The 22,722-nt window shown below is 36.6% G+C and overlaps 2 protein-coding genes across 21 annotated transcripts in view; one reads left to right on the top strand and one right to left on the bottom strand.

Annotated features, from left to right (window-relative positions):
* Positions 1–22,722, top strand: part of LOC106087865 (protein kinase 4) — a 112,778-nt gene that overhangs the window by 18,167 nt on the left and 71,889 nt on the right. For 8 of the 10 annotated variants that reach the window (XM_059360646.1, XM_059360655.1, XM_059360665.1 and 5 more), the window contains exon 4: positions 2,669–3,136. In XM_059360646.1, coding sequence (XP_059216629.1) covers positions 2,669–2,889 — 221 coding nt within the window. In that variant the 3' untranslated portion in view covers positions 2,890–3,136. Of the gene's footprint in view, positions 1–2,102; positions 2,446–2,668; positions 3,137–3,416; positions 3,673–3,735; positions 3,895–22,722 lie in introns of those variants that run through there. The other 2 variants (XR_009396515.1, XM_013253057.1) reach the window with 2 other exon arrangements.
* LOC106087874 (cationic amino acid transporter 4) lies at positions 17,728–22,238 on the bottom strand. 11 transcript variants are annotated; one of them, XM_013253071.2, is made up of 3 exons: positions 22,082–22,238; positions 19,830–20,068; positions 17,728–19,742 (listed from the first exon to the last, which is right to left on the bottom strand). In XM_013253071.2, the coding sequence occupies exons 2-3, from the start codon at positions 19,978–19,980 to the stop codon at positions 17,914–17,916; spliced, it is 1,980 nt and encodes a 659-aa protein (XP_013108525.2). In that variant the 5' UTR covers positions 19,981–20,068; positions 22,082–22,238; the 3' UTR covers positions 17,728–17,913. The 11 variants fall into 11 exon arrangements, with proteins under 11 accessions (XP_013108525.2, XP_013108521.2, XP_059216615.1 ...); XM_013253067.2 differs by having other exon boundaries at positions 19,830–20,107; XM_059360632.1 differs by having other exon boundaries at positions 22,056–22,238.

Raw genomic sequence — 22,722 nt, forward strand, 5'->3', positions numbered from 1 at the left:
GAATGCTAAATTTATATACACTGTAAAAACAATTCCCGTTACGAAAATGTCAAACACGTTCTGATATTTCGCAAGAAATTACTCTTGCCAATTTAATAGTTGTGCGAAATAATAGGGACAGTAAGTCATTTTAAAAATGTTGAAAATAAAAAGCTCTTACTTAAAGAGAATAAAAAGCAGTTATTTGTTTGTAGAAATGTTAATACAAAAGTTTAGGTCAACCATTTTATTTGAATTTAAGTTTTTCTACTTTAAACCAAGGACGATACAGGCAGATCGAGGCACTACAACCATTGTTATATGCTAAAATTACTAAACTTGGGAAATTACAATCGGAAAGTGGCTGAATTGCTAACGGTTTAAAAAATTCTGATGTAAAATGCAATGAAATGGATACCCAAATCAGGAAATTTGAGTCAAGAAACCGAAAATTGTGAGACGAAACAAAGAACGATCAGAAAAATCTGTTTACATCGTCTAAACAAAAAAATATTAAAGTTCTCAGTTTAATTCTTTAATAAACATTATTCTTATAAGTTTATGAATAAAAAGGATACCTATATTCTCAAAATATCTGTCTGTTTAATAAAGGTAGATATATCCGAAATAGTCAAATATGAAAGAGGACTGGCGTAATATTCTTTAATCTGATAACAAAAAATTATTTTTAATAGTCCAAGTAGGGGATAATACCATGTAATGAGACAGGCTACAGCCTCAGCAATCCCCAAGTACGCCGTATAAACCGTCAAACATTTCGATGGGAATATCGTGGATACCTATATTCTCAAAACATTGTCTGTTCAATAAAGGTAGATATATTCGAAATTGTCAAATATGAAAGAGGAATGACGCAATATTCTTTAATCTGATAACTAAAAATTATTTTTAATAGTCCAAGTAGGGGATAATACCATGTAATGAGACCGACTACAGCCTCAGCAATCCCCAAGTACGCCGTATAAACCGTCAAACATTTCGATGGGAATATCATGGTTTGGGGAATGTTTCTATACAATAGAGTGGGCCTTTTGTATCGTATATATGACAACGTAATTTCTAAAAATTACGTTCACATTTAACAGAATTGTATCTGTACATTATCTGAAGACTAAAGCAAGTCAGATAAATTTTCCAACTGGATAAGAGCTTCAAGCTCACTTCTTAATACAGATAACCTTGGTATAGGAGCAATAAAAAGTCTGTCCTGGAATGGCACCCAAAGTCTCCGAATCTAAAGAAGACTACTTCCGTCCAACTCTGATGAATTTTTAGTTAATCATTTAAGCTTCGTAGGTACTTACACCCGTTTCAATTCGCCATAACTGAACCAACTGTATGTCTGGGTTGATTAAAACCATTTTTGAACACAACAGATCGTTAAGTAACTAATGAGCTACTAAAACACAATTTAGCTACATTCGTAACTCAAAACTTGCCTTCCTTTTTCTAATTTTGCTGTTTTTCGTTTAAAAACCAAAAGTGTCCCTATTATTTTTCACGGCTAATTTCGATATTATGTTTAAAATGGCTAAAAAAATTAAAAAAAAGCTGCATATGTTTGTCATTTTTGTAACAGAAATTGTTTTTGCTATCGACATTCGTTTGAAAAAAGCTACAAAACAATCGATCTAGCCCTCATTTTACGCAATTTAGAATGCTTTATTTGTCTGTCTATCTGATGTCCCTATTTTTGGCACAAAACTGTATGTCATACCGAAAATGTAAACGAATTTCTGTCTTCGACAACCATAATACCATTTTGTAAAAATTTCGACATTCGAATACGCCATCGCCAAACGGGAGATTGTAAGGGGAATTATCTTTAAAATTTTAAATTTAGAAAAGATTTCATTGAAATTTCGTCATTAGAAAAAATATTAAATCATTAGAATATTTGGTCTTTAAAAAAAAAAATCATAAAATTTTTGTCTTTAGAAAAAACTTGGTTGAAATTATGCCAGAAAAATATTTTAATTTTGGAAAAAATTATTAAAAATTTAGTATTAAAAAAAAAAATAAAGAATCATTGACATTGATTTCTAGAAATTACAATGAAATTTTGCCTTCAGAAAAACTGACTCATACACATCTTATTTTAGGTTTAAAACGGTGTTTTATTTACCCATTAAGCGGATTTTTTCGCTTAGTTGTATGGAGAGAAAAAAGGTTCTAAGCGACTTGGCTTATCCCCGTCTATGATCGCCTTATGGTGTCATCATTCAATCGGATAACAAAACTAAATGAGGAAGAACGCAACATATTTATTCAATGACTTTTCGTTCTGGAATGCAGAAATTGCTCGGGATTTTAATAAAATCACATATATGAACACCGAGAAACATTTATTTAAAGGACTTCTTTTTTTTTTCTTTTGTTGATATTTGATTATTTGGATATGTGTTAGTGTTACCCAACATTAAAATAAAAAGCGTTTAACGGGAATATCGTTTTATTTGTCCATAAGCTAGCGAATCCGCTAAATTGGTAAATAAAAAACCCAACTAATAACCTGCTAAATCTAGAATGGTTCTCACTAGCATAGAGGCATCTTTTCTCCATAAACATTGTCCCCGTATTGATGAAATAAATAGGTTTAATTGTTTATTTCCATTGTGTTTTTGATTTGATTTTCTTTTTTTCTTTCGTTTTCTTTTATGTTTTATAGACATGCAAGTTAATTACCACCAAAACCACATTCGTAATCACGATGAGCCACAATTAGCAAAACGCTGCCACCATACAGACAATGATGAGTTGCAAAACGATGATGCAACATTATTTGCCCATCTGCATGGTGGTTGCCTTTATCATTTTATAGAAATACGGCAACAGCCAACAATAAGCACTAGAATTAAGACATCTATTGATAATCGACCAGAATTTTGAATAGAAACGAAGTTCCTTTCACCCGAAAGTCACATAAAAAGTTCTAACAAGCTTGTGTAAATTGTATACTAAATGAATTAAACATATCTCTATTAGTTATCTATATTTAGTATTCACAACTTTTGTTTTCCTTTTGTCGCAATAACGAAAAATTAGTTATGCCAAATGAATTACAATATTTGTAAATTTATAAATTGTACCTTATACTTTAGTGTCTACAATAGTTTTCGATTTATTTTTTGTATTGCTAGTTTTGCTTGTGTTCCTTAATGGAAAGTTCATGAGCAAATTTGCAATTTGCAATTTGCAATTTGCAGTTTTGCTAAAACAGTATCATACACCAAGTACAATATAATCTATTGTGCAATTGAAATTTGTAAATTGATTTATTTCAAAACTTTTTGACAACAATAAACTGAAAATTATTTCGAAACAACTTAGTATTGTGGTTATTCTGTTTAATTAATAGCAAATTATTTGATTTTTATTATGTTTAATTTTAATCGCTCTTTATGACTTTATTTCAGATTGTTTAAAAAGCTAAGTTTGGGACAAAGCTTTAACAAAACTGTGCTTATGGTAAACTCTCCTTATCATTGAGGCATAGAGGTGCAACTGCTGACCAGATATCTTCGAAATAATGAAAACACGACCAAGGATCTCTTTACAGTACAGAAAAACTTTTGGGTTTCAAATGAATACATTTTTTCGCTAAGAACCTAGAGAATAGGCCATTCTGAGTATGTCACCACTTTGAAGTTGTTTACACTGAACGCATACGAGGTAAATGCAATTTTGTATATAGCAAATTTTTTTGGATAATGCAAAATTCTCTCGACTTTTTAGGATGTTTATGGGCAAGCTATATAGATTTATATAATTCGTTTTTGATTAAATCAATCAAATATATTATAGATGAGCTTTTCTGGACTGGATAAGGAAAATATGGATGAGCTGCAGGCCTTATGGTATAATATTACAGGACAGTGTAGCGCTGGACGCACCGTAAGCGGGGAGACTTTATTTTTTATTTATTAATTTACATATGATAGTAATACAAAAGCCTTCGCGGCCTAAAACGCATTACCAAGAATACATTCCCAAATAGTAAAACTTATACAAACTTTATACATAATCAAATTCATATACGCAAATTCAATTGGCTCCCCAGCCTTAACTATACACTCAACTCAATTGACTTAACTATAAACTCAAATTAAAAAGTAAAACATTGCAAAAAAAAAGTAATCCAAAAAGACAATTTAGTGGAATCAGAAGAAAAAAGTCTAGAAGTTTAAGGCGAAAAACATTATTAGAATGTGAAGAGATTGGTAGCTCAGTTGGCAATAAATTCCAACATCTCGCCACACGAATTGCAAAAAAATCTCTCAAATATAGACCTGAATATACGGGACAACAAGATATAAGTACTTTTACTTGAGCGAGAATATTGAAAATATCGACATAATGGCACTGGCACTCTACTTTTAACAGCCTTTAGAAAAATGTAGTATTGCGTAGATCAATATAACGGTAAAAGTCTTTTAAGTACCTCGAAATATGACCGCGAACACAAACGTTATACACAAATCTAACCACCATATTTATAATTAGCTTCAATTTCTGAAGATTGTAGTCAAAAGTTCGATCCGTACAGAATCTATAGCATTAAAAAAAAAACGTGAGAAAGACTCTTTTTTTACCCATAATGGTAGGCGAGAATTAATAATGTCAATATGGCTACCAAAATTCAAATCCTTGTTAATAGTGAATCCCAAGCATTTATGCCTATCTACAAAATTAACGCGCGAGTGCTGTACCAATATGTCAAACTCAGATTGCAATTAGGATCCAAACAACATAGCCTTAGTCTTCAAGGGAGTTTAGGCTAGACCACAATAAGACCCTACTAAGACAAGTGTTCATTATGGATTCCAAACGATTGCCAGAATCACGATCAGCACTAAAAAGCAGATATATATTATCGGCAAAAGAGAAGTGTTGCACTGGCTTGGTTTGAGTAATTCCGAAAAATTTTTATCATATAGTAATGGATGCTTTCCGATTATTATTAGTAGTAGATCTTTAATAGCCGAGTTCAAATCGCTGGCGGCTAAGCTAAAGTTAAAAGTTAAATTTTTTCAACTTTTGCGCTTTGCTTTTATGGGATTTGTTTGTTAAAATTCAATTAGCTTATACATGTATCGATTGATTTTGTCAAATTTGACAGTCGAATTCGACTTATGTGATACCAAAAATGTAAACGAATTTTCGCCTTCGACAACCATAATACCACTTTGTAAAAATTTCGACATTCGACTACGTGATCGCTAACCGGAATAAAGGGGAATATCTCCAGAGAAAAGTAACCGAAAATAGACTTGGCATGGAAGCCGAGAAACCGACCTTCGAAATAAGAATAGTATAATAAGTGCAACGGGTTTTGAGAACCCGTTCTACTCATCCGAGCCAAAAACTTGCAGATTGCACCCAGAGAAAAGTTTATACCAAACGTGCTCATTTCAGTACCATACGGTATTGATAGTAAAACAACACCGTATGGTACAAATAAAATGATACCGTTTGGTACTAGCCTTATTATTGAACTGGTATTGGTTTTAATAGCAATTTGTTATTGGTTTTATTTCCAAATAGCTATTAATTATTCTACCCCCTAATGTACCAAAAAAAACCCTTTGAAACACTGTTTTTGGTAATAAAATTCAATGATTTGCAAGCGTTGCTCGTTAGTAAGTCTATTCATGATGAAATGTCAAAGCATACTGAGCATCTTTCTCTTTGACACCATGTCTGAAATCCCACGTGATCTGTCAAATACTAATGCATGAAAATCCTAACCTCAAAAAAATCACCCTTTATTAAACTAATTTTATTTCGATTATTTATGTTAATAATTACAAAAAGTAATGTTACACCGTGACCAACCTCAATTATTTGTATTCAGCAATTGATTCTATATCCATTGATTCCCAGAAGTGGTTTTCGCAGCAGCAATCCCATGGCAGCCGGTTGTGCGTACCTCAGTGTACAACACTGCCACAACAACAACATCCAAAGCAGCATCGTTTTCCACACAAGAGACTATCATGTTTTTTATGTAGAATATCATTAGAATTTGCACTATTTCCATTTTCCATTACCAAATATTTTACAATGGCGACAATATTTTAAGTACAAAGCTCAACAACACTTCTGGCGCGATGACAACAATATAAATGTGACGCCGTCAATTCTTAATAGCCTCCTCTCTCTGGTATTGAATTGATAAATGGTATTAAAGATCTTTGCTAATGACGCGAACAAAATAATACCAGGCGGCAAAGCATCGTCATTTTTCTATCAGTGTATGATATAGCGGCTATGAGACTTAAGGCGATAGGGAAATGGATTGAGACGCGTCTGCTGGACTCGTGTTTTGCGACCAAGTTGGGGTGCGTCCAGTGGGATCTGGTTCTATGTTGAGTAGGATTGGCTGGGTATTTAAACAGGTGGCGTGTGGTCCCAGGTTACAATTGGACCCACATCCAACACGCTGATAATCAATCCTAGCTCTGTTGTAGGCGGCTTCATCTGCCGGAACGCAATTGAGACCGAACTACTCTGGTTTGCCTAGAGAGGCTAATTTATTCAGGTACAATGGGTGGAAGTCGATCTTCAAGGACTGCGTTCACTCGGCAGTTGTTTATCACTTCTGCTACCGTGTATGTGTGAAACTTCGTCTTCCTTATTGTGGTGCTGAACTTCTTTCTCTAGATCAAGTTGATCGAACCTGATCTCTCTTGGCGGTGGATGCCTATCCACTAGATGGTGGTTCAGATGGTCTCTGCTAAAGCATCCCACTAGATACTGCTATGACAGCATGTAGTTGTGCCTTCGCACAGATCTTTGCTCCCTGATGGAGGTGGTCCACATGAGAACTACAGAAACGACATGTGTGGAAGATCTTTAAAGGTTGTTGATACACAGTATTTTGGGATAGTTGGTAGTAGGAATCCTTACGCCTTCGACACTCACATTCAACTGCCGATACAAAAGCCCAATTCGACAGTGCCTGAATTTTTTCTAACATCAAGAATTATTGATTTGTGGGGATTTTAACTATGGCGAAACCTACAAACACCAACACATTTGTAATAAAATCTAAATGAACAATTTGAACACAAAAAAAAGTAATTTCTTTGTAATTACACTGCTTATTTACTACGAAAAACAACAAAGCAACTACAAACAAGTAAAAAGGCGTTAAGTTCCGGGCCGAACTTTGGATACCCACCACCTCGGGTATATATGTAAACCACCTTTCATCAAAATCCGGTAAAAATGCATACCTTAAGCCTCATAGCAGCTATATCGATATATATATTCCGATATAGACCAAATACTTAAGTCATTGTTCAATTGCGCCTTTTATGGGGCCAAGACTTTAAATCGAGATATCGGTCTATATGACAGCAATATTCAAATCTGGACCGATTTGGGCAAGTTTCAGAAAAATGTCGAATAGCCTAACACAACTCACTGTCCCAAATTTCGGCGAAATCGGACAATAATGTGCCTTTTATGGCCCCAAAACTTTAAATCGACATATCGGTTTATATGCAGCTATATCAACATCTGGACCGATCTGAGACAAATTAAAGAAGTATGTCGAAGGGCCCAACACAACTCACTTTCCCAAATTGCGGCGACATCGGACAATAAATGCGCTTTTTGTGGCTCCAAAACCTAAAACCGAGAGATCGGTCTATATAGCAGCTATATCTAAAGCTGGACCGATCTGTGCCATAATGCAGAAGTATGTCAAGGGGCTTAATTTAACTCACTGTCCAAAATTTCGGCGATATAGGACTATAAATGCGCCTTTTATGGGCCTAAGACCCTAAATCGGAGGATCGGTTTATATGGCAGCTATATCCAAATCTGTACCGATCTGAGCCAAATTGACGAAGGATGTCGAAGGGGCTAACACATCTCACTGTCCCAACTTTTAGCAAAATCGGATAATAAATGTGGCTTTTATGGGCCTAAGACCCTAAATCGGTGGATCGGTCTATATGGGGGCTATATCAAGATATAGTCCGATATAGCCCATCTTCGAACTTAACCTGCTTATGAATAAAAAAAGAATCTGTGCAAAGTTTCACCTCAATATCTCCATTTTTAAAGACTGTAGCGTGATTTCAACAGAAAGACATACGGACATGTCTAGATCGTCTTAGATTTTTACGCTGATCAAGAATATATATACTTTATAGGGTCGGAAATGAATATTTCGATGTGTTGCAAACGGAATGACAAAATAAAGATACGCCCATCCTTCGGTGGTGGGTATAAAAAGTGGTTGCCAAAAAAACATCCCATTTTAAGCAACTGGCATTGGCAACTTCAGTTGAAAGTTGCCAACCGTAATACAAATTTTTCAACTGACAATGCAATTGAACTAAGGTTGCCATCCATAATCGACTCATAAATCTAGGTGTTGCCCCACTCCCAGTAAACATTTATACCGAGTGGGGCAATATGTGTAACAAATGGAAGGTATTTAAAAGTAGAGTACAATTTTGATATAAAATTTTGGCCGTATAGCATAAAATTATAAAATTGTTCAAATAAATAAATAAAAAAAAATTTCACTCCAGGCGACTGCGGGTTCGTTTCACCCTTGAAAAATCTCCAGCGGGACATTTTTACCGGTTAGGTAATATGGGTATCAAATAAAAGGTATTTTATTGAAGTGTACGATTTTGACATACAACTTTCGACCCAATTGTCTGGGGGGTCACCCCACCCCTAGCAGAACATTTTTTAGGGCAAATTGACTCAATTTTGGCACACAATTTTGATTGTGAGCCCTTCCATTGGTGCAATGCTGACCACCGATCCTTAGTGGCCCCAACAAAAAACAGTCCAAAGAAGTTAAATATATATATATTATTATCAATAGTAACGGAATATATTCTAAAAAAACAACTTGTAGAGTACTTGGAGCGAAAAGGATTGCTGATTGATATTTAATGTGGCTTCCGTAATCAGAGAAGTAATCCAAATTTTGCCCATGACCATTCCACTAAGGAACAAGAGCAAACTTCTCACATATCAATAAGTGCAGTCCGATTCAAGTTCAAGCTCAATGATAAAGGGCCGAGTCCGAACGGCGTGCCGCAATGCGACACTTCTTTTGGAGAGATGTTTTACATGGCATGATACCTCACAAATGTTGCCAGCATTAGGAGGGGAAAACCACAGCTGAAAATTTTTTCTGATGGTCTTGCCGGGCTTTGAACTCAGGCGTTCAGCGTCAAAGGCGACATGCTAACCTCTGCGCTACGGTGGCCTCCGAGAAGTACTTCAATGTTATTGGTATGATTAACTGATTCCATTAGGAGGAATATGTCCCATTACAAAATTTGAACGCTACACTCGCTAGACTCGGAGAAAGCCTGATACGCAAGGTATCCAAGTTATATGTGTTTTGCATAAATGCTTGCAAACTTCTTTATTCCTGTTTGTATGGTAAGAAGCAATATGTTGACATTAATAATATCCGGTCGCATAGTCTGTTCTAGTTCGCAGGGTTCCGTTCTTGGTCCGATTTTGTTCATAATGTTTTTGAATGACTTATTTTATTTTATTGATATTTGTTGTTTACCTTTTCCCTATGCATATGATGTTTAGCTGCTTTTTACTGGTGTCATACACAACCTTGACGTTTTACAGGCTAAGATCGATATGTGATGCGCTCACTGGATGAATGAATGTGCGCTAACAGGCTGTCTATTAATACATCGAAAACTATTGTATAACTTTTTTGGCTCTCTCTCGAGCAGCAAGTTGCACTTTTCCTTTCGAGGACCGAATATTGATTTTGTTCATAGTGTTCATAGGCGTCAATCTTGATGAAAAATTATGTTTTGACAAATTATGTTTTTTGGCATTGCTTCAACTTTGCAGTACAGATCTAAAGTTGCCTCGTCCAATTAAGGAGAAATTAGTTCACGCGTTGATAATGCCACATTTACTTTATTGCATTGATGTATACTCTGGCACAACTGGCGAAAATACGATGATAATGAAGCTGACAATAAATATAGTAGTTCGATACTTATTCCCTTTGAGACGTTTCGATCACATCTCTGCACATGTCGAGCGCTTTTTAGGTTAAAGCCCAATAACCTCGATTTCTTGTAAATACTTTTACATTTGGTCGTTCAAGGCGTAACCAAATGATTTTTCCATCTGCCTGTGGTTATATGAACAATAGTTAGGTTATACAATCTTCTTCCTAATACATTAAAAGATTTCTCGTTGTCGAACTACACGTACCGTAAAAAACTTCAACCTTTTGAGTCAATTTAGCAGTAACAATGGTGAGATATTTGAGTAGCTTCATGTTATTTCTAAATCCTTTTAATGGTATGTCAATGTATTTTTTACAGTTACATTTATATACGGAAACTTATTCAATCAAGTAAGTTCCTTAAAAAGAAAAAAGTTGTTTGCTTTAAATTTTAACTTACTGAGTAGTTTCTCGATACCGCTGATTGTAGGCGACTGCTTGCAGCCAGCTAAGCTTCTCGTGTTAACGAAGAACAGCACACAGATTGGAGCTCAAAGTTCCAACCTGTGTGATGCTCATAGTTTCCACGTGCCTGGATCCTGGCCGTAAAAATGCAAAGCTAAAACCAAGTTAATAGAAGGATATGACTTTAATCGTTAGGCATCAGTGTAGAGATTCCGTCGGGCCCAACGCCTTGGAAGAATTGGCGCCACGGACGACATTCGTAACTACGTCCACGGTAGTTGTTGTTGTTGTAGCAGTGTGTTATACACTGAGGCGGCAGCTCTTGCCGTTGAAGAACTCCATCGGGTCAATCCGGTACGCACAACCGGCTGCCGCCGTCCACGGTAAATTGTGAATGGCTCTCCTAGTCCTGTCACTCTCGGGATGCACAATAAATTGACGTTTGAACAATCTGGCGCACCTTTTAGGATCAGTCACGGTTACGTCGTCAAAAGTGACTGAGGTCCTGTCGTCCCGTCTACCGGTACCTAAGTTACATTGTTCGAAGTGTTCCAGCCACAAATTCCGTTTATGTTCGTGAACTACCCTGTTTATTTCCAGATTCAGCTCGCTGATTCTGGGGTTATAGGGGTCCGTGCAACGAATCCCATCACGCTCGTCTGCGAGTACCACTGCCTGCGTCGGGAAATTGGGCCGCACTTGTGGTATTCGACCGGTTGGTGAAAAGCTAGCGGCTGCTGCGTTAATGTCTCGGAATTTCCTCTCGGCAACTAGCACATTAGACGGGGGCGTAAATTCACCGAAACGGCGATTGGTGTACTTTCTGAAGCCGATTCAATCGGCCTTCTTATGTTTGATAAACGTTCGGCGCTCAGAGGTTATGAAGTCGGGTGGTCGGTCGATGGTGAGAGTTATGGGGAGTTGCTCTGATCCTAAAGAAATGACGGTTGTCAGGTTACGTCACTCAGGAGATCAGGGGATGCAATGGAAATGTCTGGCGAGCTGCTACACCTCCTCGTAATCCTAGTTTGGGCATCCTCATTCGACGTGCAAAACGTGGAGCCTTCAATCTGCTTTGGACACCTAACGGAATCAAGCAGACGAAAGATTGAACACAACACACTGCTACAAAAACATCAACAACAACTTTAATGGTTATGAGAGGACTCTAACGCTTGCAAACATCGCAGTACATGCGGGAAGACGACGAGATCTTGGAACACTTTCAACGCCAATGCCCATCTTTCGCAGGAAAAATAAGTCTATGAATTGGAATAAGACCCTTCACCAGATACGTCCCAAAGGGTATACGGAGACGAGTTTTTTTTTTTTTTTTTTTTTTTTATTGTTCCAAAAATCTTTTTCTTATATGTATAATGGTATGAGTTTTATCATAGAGATATTTCAACAAATAAATTCAATGAGGTATATGTAGTTGATTTTGCAATGTTATAAGTGTATAGGAAAAAAAGGAAATAAAACCTATATGTGTTTATCTTACAATAGTTCAAATATGAAACGAAATAAATTGATTATCAGTAGATTATTTAAAGGAAAATAAATTACTGCAACACAATCATTTCGTATTTGATTAATGGCTTGTCTTATTCTAGTTTAGTTAATTACTATACTATCCTGCAATCTACGATTGTGGGATGCTAGAGTCCTATTGGTGTAGTTCTCATTAATTCTATTAATAAAATTTATAATTAAATCATAGCCAAATTCGTCATGTAGTACGCGAGTAGGGAATCGCCAGTGCTTCTTGTATATCATTTTTAGACATTTGTTTTGGACGATTTGGAGCTTTTTAAGATGGGATATAGCTGCGCACGACCATACTGGGCTGGCATATGTTAATATTGGTCTAACAACTCCTTTATATATTAGGTTTTTGTTTTTGAGACTAAGCGTTGAGCGCCTATTTAGAAAAGGCCACAGGGATCTGAAAGCCTTTATTGCTTTCTGACATGATATAGATATGTGGTCTCCAAAGGTCAGCTTCTTGTCCAGTGTCACTCCCAGGTAAGTTACTTTGTTAACTATACGGATTTCAGATGCATCAAATTGTATTTGACGAAGTGGCAACCTCTTTGGTGATTTGTTGAACGGAAAAATTATGGCTTGGGTTTTGTTGTTATTTATTTTGATTTTCCATTTCCGAAAATATTTGTTGCATGATTTTAAGCTCAATTCCATTTTTTTCAGGAGGGCGCCTGTAAGTTTGCTTGAAGTGATGAGGGCAGTATCGTCGGCGTAGTATGCAGTATCCACAATGGAGGGTGGTTTGAAATCTGAAGTATAAATTGAGTACAGTGTTGGCGACAGAATGGATCCTTGTGGTAATCCAGCTGGAATAGGCTTTGGGTCAGAAGGGCTGTTATTAACGACAACAATAAACTCTCTATTTTCCAAATATTCTGCAACAATTTTACAGAGGTATTTTGGCGTATTGGCAGATAACAGTTTGTACAAAAGACCATTGTGCCATACAGTGTCAAATGCTTTTTCTATGTCAAGTAGAATTAACCCGGTTGATCTTCTATTGCGTTTGTGGTTAATAATTTTGTTTTTAATTCGACCAACTTGATGAATTGTGCTATGCCCCCTCTTGAAACCAAATTGATTTTCCGAAATAACGTTAGCTTCCTCTGCAAAATCGTTAATCCGTTCATGGATAAGTTTTTCAAAGACTTTACCCAAGCAGCTCAGAAGGCTAATGGGGCGGTAACTGGAGGGATTGTTTGGTGGCTTGTTAAGTTTGGGAATAGCAACCACTTTTGCCTTTTTGAAGACTTTTGGGAAATAGTTCAACCGCATACAGCTGTTAAATAAAAGAACTAAGAGCTCTACAGCTTTGGTAGGGAGCTTTTTTAAGATTTTATTTGTTATGCCATCAAATCCTGGAGCTTTGGAGGATTTTAGTCGGATTAATATACTCAAGACTTCCTCAGATGAAATTGGAATTATGTCCTCTTGACAAGGTGGCTCGGCTTTAAGAGCAGTAACTGTTCGATTCACTTCCTGGTCAATCGAGTGGTAGTAAGATAATGTTAGCTCGTGAGAATTATGAAACACCCGTGCAAGTTGCTCTGCTTTTTCTGAGTCCGATATAAACCTAATATTCCCATTTGTAAGGTGTGGTATATTTTTTTTGCCCTTACATCTAAGGGATCGGCTTACTTTCCAAAAACGCTTATCACCAGGCCGCATATTTTCCAAAAGGTTTGACCATTCCTTGTTTCTTATAGCATTTATTTTTTCATCAATGCGCCGACTCAAAAATTTGCACCATTGCTTATAGAACGATCGCTGGGAAAAATTATTGGACCGAATCTCTTTTCTTTTCACTTTTCTTCGTTGACCAATCAATCTTAAAATGTTTTGAGGTAGAGTAAAAGATTTTGTCTCTGTATTCGTCGGTGTAGCTATATTTCTGGCTAAGAGTATAAGTTGCGTAAACTTCTGTATTTCTTTATCGATTAAAGATATAGAACCATAATTTCTCATGGAAATATTTATACCGCGATTAACAACGTCTTGGAAGGTATTCCAGTTTGTGTATTTGTGTACAAAAGTTGGAGAATGATCCTGTCGCAATCTGCCAGATATTGAGCATAACACTGGACGGTGGTCCGATGTCATTTCGTAATCCAGTGCTGTTATCCTCAAAGGGTTTGATAGATTACTTAATGCAATGTCAACCGTAGACGGAATACAGTTTTGTTGATGAGGATAGAGCGTTGGATCAGTTGGGAAGTAAACAAAAAAATTTTGTAATAACTGCAGATTAAAAAGGGCATTGCCAGCAGAGTTGTTGTAGGAACAGTTCCATGAATGGTGTTTTGCATTAAGGTCGCCAAGGAGAATAAATTCATTATTGTTAGGAGCTAACATTTTAATATCGTTAGAGAACGACTGGTGAAACCTAGGAGAGTATGCAGTTGTGATTTGGACTCTTTTATTGTTGATAAATATTTCAATGGAAAGATTCTCGACATATCTAGTATTTAAGGCTGGAAGTACACGGTGGTTAATATCTTTACGGACAAGCAACGCAACTCCACCACCATTTCCATTCAATCTGTCATTGCGATGAATCGTATAGTTGTAGAAAAAAGGTTTATGCATTTCCTTAAAAAAAGTTTCATTTAATCCAGCAATGTGAATATTCTTTGAGGACAGTAGATTTTCTAGTTGTCGAATTTTTGAGTAAGAAGTAATGCCGTTGGCATTCCAATGTAAAATATTTAGTGTCTCATTGTTGTTATTTAATATCATGAGCATATTTCAATAAACACATGACTACTTTTATTTGTTGCACTTTAGATGTGCATTTGCTTAAATCTTCAAGGGCAGTGGAAAAAATGCTAAACAGCTCGTCAATGTCAAATAAATTTGAGTCTTCATTCTTTAACATACCAGCGTAAGTGTTGTTGTTTATTGGCATAGGTACAATGTTGTTGTTAGTTCGTGTGTGCTCATGGGTATTCATGTTACCAAGAGTGTAGGCAAATGCATTCCTATTCGAATGTCCAATTGAATGTCTGGTGTGTGCAGTCGGGGCCCTCCTGGGATTGCTGGATGTAACTTTTTGTCTTATTTCAAGATATTGATGCCTAAGGGGGCAGTTTATGTCGTTTGCTGCGTGGTCTGATCTGGACGGAGACGAGTTAAAATATGCCAACAGAAGCTTTTCTAGGGGACTCCAAAATGACTTGGTAGCTGCTTACCGTTCTGCCACCATATGCACTAAAATCTGTTTGAGCCTAACGCTGATTGACCTAGAGGTTATCATTTGTATTGTTGAACTTTTCGTCCTAAATCATAAATACCTAATTTAACCTATCTGTCGTCTTACTAAATGATAAGCGGGTAGTTGCTACGAAAACAGCGCAGAAGGTACTGCTTGAACAATATACGATGGTTGTTTTTGTTGTTGTAGCAGTGTGTTATACACTGAGGCGGCAGCCCTTGCCGATGAATGACTCCATCGGGCCAATCCGGTACGTACAACCGGCTGCCATGGGATGGTATTTTCTCGTGGTGTCAAACGAAATCGCGATATAGGAAACCAGTCAAATGCTATTACAAGGCAAACACAGTTTCCCTGCCTAACTTTAAAAATAGGTTTTTTTCATCTCTTACGTGATTTTTTGTGGGTTGTTAGGGTCAATATGTTTCAAAATGCAAATAAAACAAGTTTATTTCATTCTTTTCTCGACGTTTCGTCGGCTTTTTTTCCGACGTTTTCACGAGTTTAGTGAAATCTATTAACAAAGACGCATTTTAAATATTTTGTTCTGTTTTGTTACTTTTATGGTTTTTACTTACATATGTTTACATTTGCATTATTCTCTTAATTTATTTAAAAAAACTGGGCATCACGACACATTTATAATTAATAAAAAAATAAATAAAATGTAAAATATTGCAGCGAAAAATTTAAAACTGATATCACTACGTTTACACTCTAAACTATTGCAACGGAATACTGTAGCTTTGTATTATCTTTGTCCTCTTTCGTGTTCATCGACTTCTCTATCCTCTTTAGTATACGTAAACTTTCAAGAGTATACCTCTTATTGTCATTTCTCTCTCTGTCAAGAATTCTGACAGCTTTGAAGTCAATGTTGTGTCCCGTCTCTTTAATATGTTGTGATAAAGCTGTGCTTTCTCTGCCTTTCTTGATGTCTGCCATTCGTATTGTCAGTTTTCGTCGAGTGGTGCCCACATAACACATATTGTATTCTCCTTTGCCATTGCACGTCAATTCGTAAACTACATTGTCTAGTTGGAGTTTGTATGCTTTGATAGTTGTTGTTGTGAACAGCTTTTGTAGTGTGTGGTTTGATTTGTATGCGATTGTTGTTTTTTCATGTTCTCTGTTTGGTGCCCAAGCATTGTTCTCTGTTAATTTGGGAATATATGGTACACTGTAAAATAAGTATTTTCTGATAATTTTTCATATTTATATTGTTTGGGGTGAATAACAATCTGAATAAGAGTCTTTATAAGTGAAGGTGGAAAATTGTTCAATTTTAATGTGGTTTCTATTTTTGCTATATTGCGTGTAATATATTGCTCGTCACTAAGGTCTACAACTTTCTTGATAAAGTTAGTTGCCATATTTCTCTTCATCCTTTTAGGTTGTGTTGAGTTGTAGTTCATCATTCGTCCAAATGCCGTTGTCTTCATGTCCCAGTCTATAACTATTTTGTTCTCCTGTCTTATAATCATCATATCCAAGAATGGTATTTCGCCATCTACTTCTCTTTCCAATGTAAATTGAAGCTTGAAAAAGTCGGAAAAAAGCCGACGAAACGTTGAGAAAAGGATGAAATAAACTTGTTTTAGTTGCATTTTGAAACATATTGACCCTAACAGCCCACAAAAAATCACGTAAGAGTTTATAGAGCAACAGTGGTCACTAACAATAATAATAGAATAGGGTTTTTTTGTTTTTTATTTGTAATAGAAGCAGAGAACCCGACAGTCTGCAGCCGGACGATATCCGATTGTATGAAGCTTTCTGCAGTTCGTAGCAAAGCTTTAGGACAATTCTGATCCTTCACCACTGAGTGTAGCACAAATCGAGAGTATTCTTTGGTACTGTATATTTTACCACAAGACACCATATTGTCTTATAATAAAGAAATTCTTAGTTATTTGTAAAGAAATTAGTTTGAATGGTTCGTCACAATATAACGCAACAGCCATAGTACATTCAAATATTTAATCTAAAAAGTTGATCATTGTGTATAAAATATGGCATACTTCTAGGCAGATCGTTTAACAATGACAACATTGAAATTAGTAGAAAATTTAGGATTTGATGATGATTAGACGGCAATAAAAATAAAATTAAAAAATTGTTACATGTTATAGCCAATAAATTGGCAAATTCCTATGCAAATCCTTTATAGGCTTTGAGTTATTAAAGCCGGTGATAATATCAATACTACAGATTTTGCACATTTTCAAGACATTAGAATAAAACTTCCAAGATTTTCCTTTAAAGATAACAGTTTGTAAATATATATATGTATATATATATATATATATATATATATATATATATATATATATATATATATATATATATATATATATATATATATATATATATATATATATATATATATATATATATATATATATATATATATATATATATATATATATATATATATATATATATATATATATATATATATATATAAACTATGTATTTATAAATTCTCTTTTAAATATAACAAATACATATCATAAATGAATACACACGTACATACATATCAAGTTTGTAAATAGATATTTATACACTGACAATTAATTGATTATTGTTGTATACATTGGATAATATTTATATGTATAGTAGTGTAGTACATATGGATATGTACACACACACTTTTTTCCTATGTGATTATCGATCTGTAGATGTAATGTCCTTATAAGAAACCCATTGTATTGTCGTGATTAAATTAAGGTTGTACTTGTTCTTCCATTTCCAATTTCTTCCTTCCAATAAATCGCTGCCATATTGAATTCGTATTAGTCGTAGGTTGCTCAGCAGCACTAACGACATTTTGTTTTACATTTGGTGGAGTTCTTAAAATGGAATAAATTGTATTCTCCGGATCCTGTTTGCTATGATGAATGCCATAGCCAAAGTACATAAGCATTCCAAGCGACACCCATATGAAGAATCGTAGCCAAGTGACAAAACTCAAATGCACCATAAGGGCTATGTTGGAGAAGATGCTAATGGCGGGTAATATAGGCACCAGAGGCACCTTAAATGTTAGACCCTGTGTATTTTGGTTGTAGGCCGATATCAATGCTATGCAGGCAAAAGCCAGGAAGAGTATGAAACCATTAAACATAAAAGTCCAGTAAGAACTTTGCATTTGTGATTCCGTCCAGGAAACTTTGATCTGTATACAAATACCGAAACTGAAAAGACAAAAGAGTACAACGGCTGCTGTGACCACACGATCTCCGTCTACATTGCCCACTAATGGTTGCAGCCATTTATATTTCGGTTTTAAACGGCCCGCCGCTGCGCCTCCTATCAGATCACATGTTTGAGATATGGTGTCGGTGCTCGATTCAGACAAACTATCAGCCTCAAAATCCATGTTTTCGCTTTCGGAAGAGTCGGGAGCATATATTAGGCTCTCAGGCTTCATGGGACGATAACGTAGTATAATCACACTGGCCGCAACAATCGTATAAGCAAGGAGGGTTCCTATGGACATAAACTCCACCAGGTGTTTCAAGTCGAATATTAAAGCCAACAAGGCACTGAATATCCCTCCAGAGATCAAGTTTAAAACGGGCACCTGGGTAAAGGAATTGATCTTTCCAAAACAGCTGAAAAGCAGTCCATCGCAAGCCATGGCATACATACATCGAGGCAAGGCAAATAGTGAACCCAGCAAGGTGGTGGTCATGCCGCACAAAGCTCCTATGGTTATAATAAATTTGGCCCAAGGTAATCCCAATTGACCAAAAGCCTCCGGTAATGAGGCAGAAGGGTTGATTTCATCCGTTGGTATCATAAGCGTAAGCGCTGCGCTAACAAGTATATACCCTGCCGCAACAGCACTCAGTGATACCAAAGTGGCAATTGGCACCGACGAGGCAGGGTTCTTGGCCTCCTCTGCCGAAGTGGCTATGGAATCAAATCCCACAAAAGCATAAAAACATGTAGCAGCTCCAGCTATTACTCCACCAAATCCAAAGGGTAGAAAACCACCATCAGATTGAAACCAATTTTTAGTGTCGGCGTACCAAAAGCCCACACAAATGACCAAAGACATAACTCCAATATTAACTAAGGTTAGCAGACCATTAAATGTGGCAGTTACCTTAACGCCTAATGCCATGGTCACAGCATACACAAGGCATATAACACAAGCAAGAATATCCGGATACTGGGCCAGAAGATCGGAATCGTAAAATTCGCCTTTTCCCATCAAAGCTATGGTGGTGTTTTTTATCCATCCATCGAGAAGGCTATCAACATAACCACTCCATGCTCTTGCCACTGAGGCGGCACCCAACATATGTTCCAAGCAGATGTTCCAGCCAATAATAAAGGCCCAGAATTCTCCCACTGCTATATAGGTGTAGGCATAAGCTGCCCCCGCCTTAGGAATACGTGTGCCAAATTCCGCATAGCAAATGGCCGCAAGCATTGAAACTAAGCCCGCCAGCATAAATGACAAAATAATACCGGGTCCAGCAATTTCCTTGGCCACTGTGCCGGTTAGAACATAGATGCCAGCTCCCACCATATGACCAATACCTAATGTAAGTATATAAAATATTTTTTTAGAATGAAAATGAACAACTATTCATGGTGTGGGGTATATAAATATATGTATGTACCTACCCAACAAAGTAATGTCCAATGTAGTTAAGCAACGATTTAGAGTTTCCGGTGGCTGCACTCCATCATTAGGTAATGGTTTTTTCCGATTTATTTTACCACACAAATTGGCCAGGACATGTCCTAATATTACACCACCCCGTTTTCCGGTCATGTTTATTGTTTTCGTTGCAATTTTTATACTTAATCCGTTGATTAAGAAGAGCCGCTTTGTTTTTTTCACTTTTGTTGATGCTGGCTGGCTGGCATATGTTGAATACGCAACAAATCCTTTACATGTTCTGAGACATTTGGTTTCAACTCTCCAGCATAGATATGCGCACATACATAGAAATATGAGTCATTCCATGCTTCGAAGATAAAAAATGATGATTTACAATAAACCACGAAAATTCGTTGGGTAGACCCTGTTGGGGGAAAACAAGGGATCTTTCGAAACGTATCGAAACCCAACCCCTTTAGACTTCAAGCTCACCTGGATTGCAGCGTCAAATGACAGTATATGTATAACTCTTTCACAGAAGGATGAAACAGTGGCATACACTCTCTTTCATTGCTTGGTCTAGCTTTTGCCAGGAGTAGGGCCACATTCCTCGTGACTTAGTTTAAGAGCCACTAAGGAATATATTGAAGAGACAGGCTTTAGAAAAGCCATTTCACCTTCTATTCTGCTCTCATATCTAAGCAAATTTTTCCTTGCAGTACACAAGAAGTTGTGGCGATATCGACTCCTGGTGCTAGCAGATGCGTCTGGCTGCCCGCAAAAATTCGTATATTCTGCTTAGTACCAGGTTGTCGTTGTATATGCTTCCTGAATGGCCAGACTGCTACGTCCACTTCCTCGTGGAAGTCTCAATCCAACTTGATTTCAACAATACATGAGTCCAGTAGTTTATTTTACCTAACGTAAACTAACCATCTGTCTAAATTCCGAAATCAAAAAGGGTTACGCCATTGCTTCACTTTGTTGCCTCGATTTGCAAGTCTGTCACGTTGACTTCTTCCGCAAAAATCCTTAATGCGTGCAGAATTGTGTAGCCTGTATGGGTTTGCCCTCCAAATGCTGGCAACATTTGTGAGGTACTATGCCATGTAAAACTTCTCTCCAAAGAGGTGTCACATTGCGGCACGCCGTTCGGACTCGGCTATAAAAAGGAGGCCCCTTATCATTGATATGTGAGAAGTTTGCCCCTATTCATTCGTAAAATTTGCATTTTGTATGGGTTTGTTGAGTGTTTGTTTGCCGGCCTCCACCCCATGGCTTTATAATGAATAAACAGTTGAAGTTGTAGTAGCCAAATATTCGCGTATAGAGGTAGTGATCCTCTTTAAACTCCTATATGTGAGCAAGGGATGCGGGATGGCCATTGGTAAATCAAAGGTGCCAATAACTCACCTTTTCACATCGAGTATGATACGCACTCAGCATTTAGGCAAGAGACGGAGCCAACATGCCTCTCACTGAGACTCCATACGATACCACTGATTGTCAGTGACTGCAGTCGACGCTACCCGAAAACTGTGGAATCGCCCAGAAGCACAGCTGAGAGCTAACCGTGAACATCACACAGGTCGAGGATGTCACTAACTGTAAGTAGTATCTCTATATATATAACATATTTTATGGATCTTTCAATGGTGTACCGAATATATTTATATATATTGTACTATGAAATAAGTTATTACCAAGCATTGCGTGTAGACTTTATTGCGACGCACATGGGAATTCAAAATCTTATTACTGCAGAAGCTAACTTGATGATGACTATCGAGCACTTGCTGTGTTCATGTCGGGGTAAGATTCTCATAGGGGCACGATTAAATCATCACTTACGTGACAACCGCGTATGAACGAGACAGGTTACTGGCTGGCACATGCACGGAGTAGACACATAGATGGTTGTGGACCAATGCTCTTCCAGGGGATAAACGTACATGTGGGGCGAACGGAATAGGCGTTTGATCCCTACACTCTTTTTCTCCTTAAGATTATCAAGGTATGCATGCCCTTTATTTTTTTCCTACACTTCTCTCTGGAATATCCCAACAGGTTTTCTAAATTTTGCTAACATGAACCCTTACAGTAAGTGAGTTATGAAATCTAACTCATATTATTATAAAATTACGTTTAAGTCTGGAATGGCTCATATATGTATGCTTGCATGTGTCTACACTTATTTCCTGTTATACTATATATTGCTTGGAAATTTTAAATCCTTGTTAGTTTACACTTAAAATCAGAAAAATAATATCACCAAAATTTTAGTTGTTTATCATTTTTTTTTTTTCAATAATCCCTTGGTGATTTTTGATGATAATTTTAATTCACACCGCGGTGATTTTTTTTCTATCAATGAAGGATTTTGCAGACCAAACCACAAATTTCGACGACGATGACAAATAAACTGCAAAATACATATTATTCAATGTCAATGTTGTGGGGGACATGCGCAGATCTTTTTGTGCATCATAACATCGATGATGGCGATGATGACTTTATCTATGAATATGGTTGCCTGTAATTCACTTGTTGAGCAATTTGTTTGTGTCCTTCATCCTTCTTGCCCCTCACCATGTGCCTTAGATCAGCTGTTTCAAACCACGCATGATATACTAAACGAACAGTCGAATGGACGGACTGAACTGGACTTCTAATGAATGAGTAAAACAGTGGGAGATAAAATAATAAAAATCTAAATTTCGATGGTTGTACGTGATGAATAAGTTTCGATTAGCTTTCAGTGATTTATTTTCTGCACAATTTTTAAAATTAGTTTGCTGGATATTTATGGGGCTACTATCTTGAGGCGCTATTACACGGTATGTAGTTATCTTATGATATGCCACATTTTTTATTCACATGTAATTTAAAATGTTTGTCAAAATTGTCAATTTA

This window comes from Stomoxys calcitrans, chromosome 1 (genome assembly GCF_963082655.1).
Source record: "Stomoxys calcitrans chromosome 1, idStoCalc2.1, whole genome shotgun sequence".
Taxonomy (NCBI): domain Eukaryota; kingdom Metazoa; phylum Arthropoda; class Insecta; order Diptera; family Muscidae; genus Stomoxys; species Stomoxys calcitrans.

Excerpts from the sequence above, each read along its gene's own strand:
- LOC106087874 (XM_013253064.2), bottom strand. The coding sequence starts at position 20,151 with ATGTGCGCATATCTATGCTGGAGAGTTGAAACCAAATGTCTCAGAACA. Across the intron at positions 19,743-19,829 it reads ATTGGACATTACTTTGTTGG|GTATTGGTCATATGGTGGGA; the intron begins GTAGGTACATAC and ends TACTTACATTAG.